Source organism: Mustela lutreola, chromosome 2 (genome assembly GCF_030435805.1).
Source record: "Mustela lutreola isolate mMusLut2 chromosome 2, mMusLut2.pri, whole genome shotgun sequence".
NCBI lineage: Eukaryota > Metazoa > Chordata > Mammalia > Carnivora > Mustelidae > Mustela > Mustela lutreola.
In genome coordinates, this window is record NC_081291.1 from 6,715,492 (window position 1) to 6,721,903 (window position 6,412).

General features: G+C 42.0%; 1 protein-coding gene across 1 annotated transcript; it reads left to right on the forward strand.

Annotated features, from left to right (window-relative positions):
- Nucleotides 1-5,245: 5,245 nt before the first annotated feature.
- Nucleotides 5,246-6,184, forward strand: LOC131823466 (olfactory receptor 7D2). The gene has a single exon (XM_059159866.1). The coding sequence runs from the start codon at nucleotides 5,246-5,248 to the stop codon at nucleotides 6,182-6,184; it is 939 nt and encodes a 312-aa protein (XP_059015849.1).
- The last annotated feature ends 228 nt before the right edge of the window (nucleotides 6,185-6,412 follow it).

Consider the following 6,412-nt stretch of genomic DNA (forward strand, 5'->3'; position numbering starts at 1 on the left):
CTCATGTCCAAAATGAAAAAAATACATGGTATTACCCTCCCTCTATTGAGAACATTCTTGACAGATGAAGAGGTCACTCTTCTGCAACTCAAGAGGTCAACTTTTTCACTGCTGAGTCACCCCCCAGTCCCTGTATAAGCAGACTCCTCCCCACCCCTTTACCAAATCACTCTATCTATTATTTTCCATGTTAATAAATCCAAAGGGCATTGTTCAGCCTTTACTACTTGACTAGTGTCATCATTTTACACGGTTGACCCTCCCTCTCTTGAAGCAGGACTGTTTATCTACATACCCGTGTTCAATACCATACAGTCACAGTATGGTCACACGAGATTCACTGAGACAGGTGCAACTTTCTTTCTTCTGGGTTACTTTGAGACAGATCCCAAGTTCTGTGGCTATGGGAGATGGTTCTTTGCAGCAAGGACACATTCCTGAGGGGGAACCTCTTTTCCTCAAAGGCAAATCCATAGTGATGAAAGCTCTTCCAAGAACTTATAAGCCCATGGGGGCAGAGAGATTCATCTGGCTCCAAAGATGCCTTCCTGGAAAACAGAATTAGCACACATGGGTCTGTTCTACCATTTTCTCATTACCCCAAAGGAGTTGAATGACTTGAAGAATAGCCCATCAGAGGAACAATTTATTTAATGAAGAGCAATGAGAAATCATCCCCCCAGGGACTCTAGAAACCATAAACACATCCCTAGCATCCTCACCCATAGTTCAGTGACACCTGACCAGGAGGAGACCACCCCTGTGCCTCTCACGGATATGACTTGGTGACAGGTTCTGTCTCCCTGCTATACTCTGGTATAGAATCTGTCATCCACATCTAGTAGAGGAGAAAGAGGTTTCACCAATATTTCTTTATGCAGTGCCAACCAGTTGAGTCACACTGTCCTAGTGAGTACTGGGTGTGAAAAAGAGGATTAAAAATCGGTTGGGGGAAGGAGGTAATAGGATGGATAATGACTCATGGCTGGTTTTTTTTTTTAACCTCTGGAATTTATTTCCCTGGTTATTTATGTCTTTTTGGATTCTGCTGCTACTATTTTCTGTTGCTGCCAGCTCTAATGGGCCCTCATTCTGGAAACTAGCGACTTCTCAGTGTCACTGGCATGGGCATTCCCTCAAGTGGACTCTTAAGAGTTTCTAACCCACCTGCTCATGGCTTCCTTGTGCTTCTCTAGTGTGGTAGCTCTCAAAATGGGGTTCCTGGAGCAGCCTCAGCAGCATCTCCTGGGAGCTTGTTAGAAATGCATCTTCTGGGGCACCTGGGTGGCTCAGTGGGTTGAGCCTCTGCCTTCGGCTCAGGTCATGATCTCAGGATCCTGGGATCAAGCCCCACATCAGGCTCTCTGCTCAGCGGGGAGCCTGCTTCCTCTCCCCTCCCCGCTACCTGCCTCTCTGCCTAATTGTGTTCTCTTTCTCTCTCTGTCAAATAAATTTAAAAAATCTTAAAAAAAAAAAAAAAAGAAAAGAAAAAAAAAGAAATGCATCTTCCCAGTCCCTGCCCAAGACCTGCTGACAAAACTCTGGGCGGGAGACCCAGAAATCTGTTTTAGCAAATCCTCTAGGTGATTCTAGTGCGTGCAATAATTGAAGAATCTCTGTTCAGAAGGATATCTGCTTCTCCACCCCACCATCACCATGACTTGGTTTCTACCAGGCTGTATACACTCTGTGATTCATGAAATATGTACTGAACGCTCACTCCGTGCCGGGTGTTATCTATGTTGTCATTGCAATTGTGAACAGGCCTTTCTCTTGTCTTTCCTAACGGTTGTTTACAGATCCATAAGAGGTTAATGACACTGATTCATCCTCATTGTGTTTAAGTTGACTTTCTTCAGTATTGCAGCAACTGACAGCGGCCAGATTTTCTTCTGATTTCCTAATATATTGCATTCACTTTTCTGTCTTAGGGCGTTTCTTTTGAATAATTGGAGACAATGTTAAATAATTACAACAGTGGGCATTATTTCCCCTTTCAGCTTTTTGTTTCCTTGGTCTGTTTCTTAGGGTTTAATAACAGACCTTGGATTAACCCTTGCTTTAGCATAGCTATTCTTGATCACCTTTTGGCAGTATTCTTGATTACCTGTGACTAAAATTTTACCCTGTTCCCTTCCCATCAGTAACTGTTGATTTAATTAAATGTATTTTGATTTCTTTTGAAGCTATACTATTTTCTGCATCAATTGATTCATGCTCCATGAATCTTTTTCTTTTTCAGTTTGTTGCTTCCACAGTCAATGTGAGATCAACCTTTAGCTTTCTAGTTTGTAATATATGTGATCATTTTTGGTTTCAGTCTTTATTCCACTTTCCATGACGTTTGAGTACAAAGCACGGGGAGAATGTGAGGAAAAGTAAATTTTGTAACATGTGATCTGAACTTGTGTGGTTTATGATTCAGTGGTGAGAGGGACAGATATTAAGCATTCCATACGTAAATGTGAATATATAGTTATGATTTGTGCAGCGAAGAAAAATGCAGGAGACTATAAAGGCATGGATTAGGGAACTACACATGGTGGGCAGAGAGGGAGGGCTCAGAGAAGGCCCCTCTGAGGAAGTGATGTTTCCTCTGAGAAATAAGGACGGGGATGATCACAGGAAAGACAAAGGCATGCAAGAACCCTGGCAGGGAGGGCAGTGCTCCACAGGCATGGTTAGGGGAAGAATCACAGCATTTTTAGAATTCCTAAGAAGGCAGAAGTGTTGGTGCTTCAGAAGGGAAGGGCTGGTGTGACCCTTAATAAGACTGGGAAGTTGGATGGCACCAGCATTGACAGGCAAGCATGGAAAGGCTGTTAAAAGATGGAAAAATCTCAGACCAATCTCCCTTGCGGACACGGAGGCAGACATCCTCAAGTGAAAGCTCTTTCCAAGAGATTTGTGTTGCTTCTGCCTGAGACCTGAATGCGTTTCATCTAGGACCACATTAGACTACTTCCCCTGGCTGAGGTTTCTAGGGAAGTGTGAAAGTGGGCTCTAAATCTGTGAATGTTTACTTCACCTGCAGTGGTCTTAGAAGTTTGACTCTTTCCTGACAATATCTCATGGATGGTTTTTTTTTTTTTTAATTTTAAAATTTTTTATTTATTTTCAGCATAACAGTATTCATTATTTTTTCACCATACTCAGTGCTCCATGCAATCATGGATGGGTTTTTATGTTGTTGGTTGGTTGTTTTGTTTTTGTTTTTGTTTTTGTTTTTTGGACTGCGCATTGTGTGAAACTGCTACTTTTTAACTTTTAATTTTGACCTCATTTCAGATTGACAGAAAAGTTGGAAGAACAACATAAAGAGCTCCTAAGTATATCCTTGACCAGATCCTCCAAATGTTAAATTTTACCACCTTTACTTTTTCTTCAACCATTTTTCTCTCTTTCTCTTCTTCATATGTGTTTTCAGAACCGTTTGCAAGTAAGTCACACTGCAGATATGGTACCTCTTTACCTCTAACTCTTTGGTATTCCCTAAAAACAAGGACATTTTCCTCACACAACCACAATACAATGATCAAAATCAAGATAGTAACTTTGATATAATACTACTACAAATTTACAGAACTCATTCCTATTTTGAAAATTATCCTGAAGCAAACAAAGGTCCAGGATCATGCATTTCTTGGTTGACACATCTCTTAAGCTTCCTTTAATCTGGAATAGTTCTAGACTATCTTTGTATCTGATGACATTGGCATTTTTGAAGGGCGCAGGTCAGAGCTTGTGTAGAATGTCCCTCAATTTGGGTTTGTCCAATGCTCCCTAGTCTTTAGTTTGAAGTCCTGCATCCTTGGCAGGAATCTCAGGGAAGTAGCATTGGATCCTTTCTGGTGCCTCCTACTAGGAGGTACATAATGTTGATGTGCCATTTTTGAGGCTCCATAAACATGTGACAGGCTTACTATAAAATGGATGCTTAAGAGAGGTGGTTAGGATAAAACAGAGAGGGAGGCAAACCATAGGGACTATTAACTCTAGGAAACAAACTGAGGGTTGCTGGAGGGGAGGTCAGGAGGAGGAGATGGGGTAATTAGGTGATGGGCATTGAGGAGGGTGCTTGATGTAATGAGCACTGGGTGTTACATGCAACTGATGAATCATTAAGTTCTACCCCTGAAACTAAAAATATAATATATGCTGAGTAAATTGAATTTAAATTTAAAAAATTTTTTAAAAGATAGGTAATTATGAATTCTAAAGTCGATGCTGTAGAATTGCATTTTACTTCTGTTGTTGTAAAATGGATTTTTTTTTCAATTTGGGGGGGGGTTGTTTTTATTTAAATTCCAGTTAGTTAACATATAGTATAATATTAGTTTCAAGTATAATTTAGAGATTCAACACTTTCTCTTTTTTTGGTTTTTGGGTTTTTTGTTGTTGTTGTTTTGTGTTTTTTTTTTTTTTCAGATTTCCTTTATTTGACAGAGAGAAACAGCAAAAGCAGGGGAGTGGCAGAGGGAGAAGCAGGCTCCCAGGTCATCAGGGAGCCCAATGCAGGGCTCCATCCCAGGACCCTGGGATCACAACTGGAGCCAAAGGCAGATGCTTAACTGAATGAGCCTCCTGGGTGTCCCTGATTCAACACATTCATTCAACACCTCATGTTCATCACAACAAATGTACTCTTTAATCCCCATCGCCTATTTAACCCAACCCCCTACCAGTCCCTCCTCTGGTAACCATCAGCTTCTTCTCTATAGTTAAGAGTCTGTTTCTTGGTTTCTCTCTCTCTCTTTAAGATTTTATTGATTTATTAGAGAGGGAGAAAGAGAGAGAGCATGAGAGTAGGAAGGGCAGAGGGAGGAGAAGCAGACTCCCTGCTGAGCAGGTAGCTCAACATGGGCCTGGAACCCAGGACACTAAGATCATGATCTGAGCTGAAAACTGATGCTTAACCTACTGAGCCACCCAGGCACTCTGGTTTTCCTCTCTCTTTCCACTGTAATTGTTTGTTTTGTTTCTTAAATTCCACATACAAGTGAAATCATATATTTGTCCTTCTCTAGCTGACTTAGTTTGCTCAAGATAAGTGGATGGCATAAGAGATTCCATTTTTTTCAGATTTCACTTATAAATGAAAGGAGACCCAACACTTAGACAAAGTGACTGACTTCATAAATAACTTGAGTGAAAGGCATGGCCAACATTTTTATTACATGGAGGGTACCAGTTTGCTGCTCATTCATGTTGCTCTTGTCTCTTCCTTTGTAGTTCTATCAGGTACATGGAAGCAAGAAACCGAACAGGAATTTTAGAGTTCATCCTCCTTGGGCTCTCTGAGGATCCAGAACTACAGCCCTTCATATTTGGGCTGTTCCTGTCCATGTTCTTAGTCACTGTGCTTGGGAACTTGCTCATCATCCTGGCCATCTGCTCTGACCCCCACCTCCACACCCCCATGTACTTCTTCCTCTCCAACCTGTCTTTGGTCGACATCTGTTTCAGCACCACCATAGTGCCCAAGGTGCTGCTGAACATCCACACAGAGAACAAAGCCATCTCCTACATGGACTGCCTCTCGCAGGTCTATTTTTCCATGTTCTTTCCTATCCTGGACACTCTACTCCTGACTGTAATGGCCTATGACCGGTTTGTGGCCATCTGCCACCCCCTGCACTACACACTCATCATGAATGCCCGCCTTTGTGGCCTGCTGGTTTTTATGACCTGGTTTGTTGGTGTCATGACATCCCTTCTTCACATCTCTCTGATGATGCATCTAAGCTTTTGCAGAGATCTTGAAATTCCACATTTCTTCTGTGAACTGACACAGATTCTCAAGCTGGCCTGCTCTGATACCTTCCTAAACAGCACACTGATCTACTTTATGACTGGTGTGCTGGGTGTTTTTCCCCTTGTTGGGATCCTTTTCTCCTACTCACAGATTGCTTCATCCATTAGGAAGATGTCTTCATCGGGGGGGAAGCAAAAAGCATTTTCCACCTGTGGGTCTCACCTCTCAGTAGTTTCTTTATTTTATGGGACAGGTGTTGGGGTCTACTTCACTTCTGCAGTAACTCATTCCCCCCAGCAAGTCTCTGTGGCTTCGGTGATGTACACTGTGGTCACCCCCATGCTGAACCCCTTCATCTACAGCTTGAGGAACAAGGATGTGAAGGGGGCTTTGGGAAGACTTCTCAGTAGAGTGACCTCTTGTTTGTGATGGATCTCTTGGCCCCAGGACTAAGAAGTTTTATGGATCCCAAGGGAAAAAACTTCGATTCTAAAATTTACTCTTGAATCTTGCATATCCTCTTTCACCTAATCCTGAAGTCTATGACTGCTCTCTCCTAGTTTCTACACACTTTTAAACAATTAACTTCCACATAATTTATCTGATGATCTTTCTGCCCTCTCTGCTGGCCAAAAACTATGTCCTCAATCTTCTCTC

Coding starts and splice junctions, on each gene's coding strand:
- LOC131823466 (XM_059159866.1), top strand. CDS start 5,246: ATGGAAGCAAGAAACCGAACAGGAATTTTAGAGTTCATCCTCCTTGGG.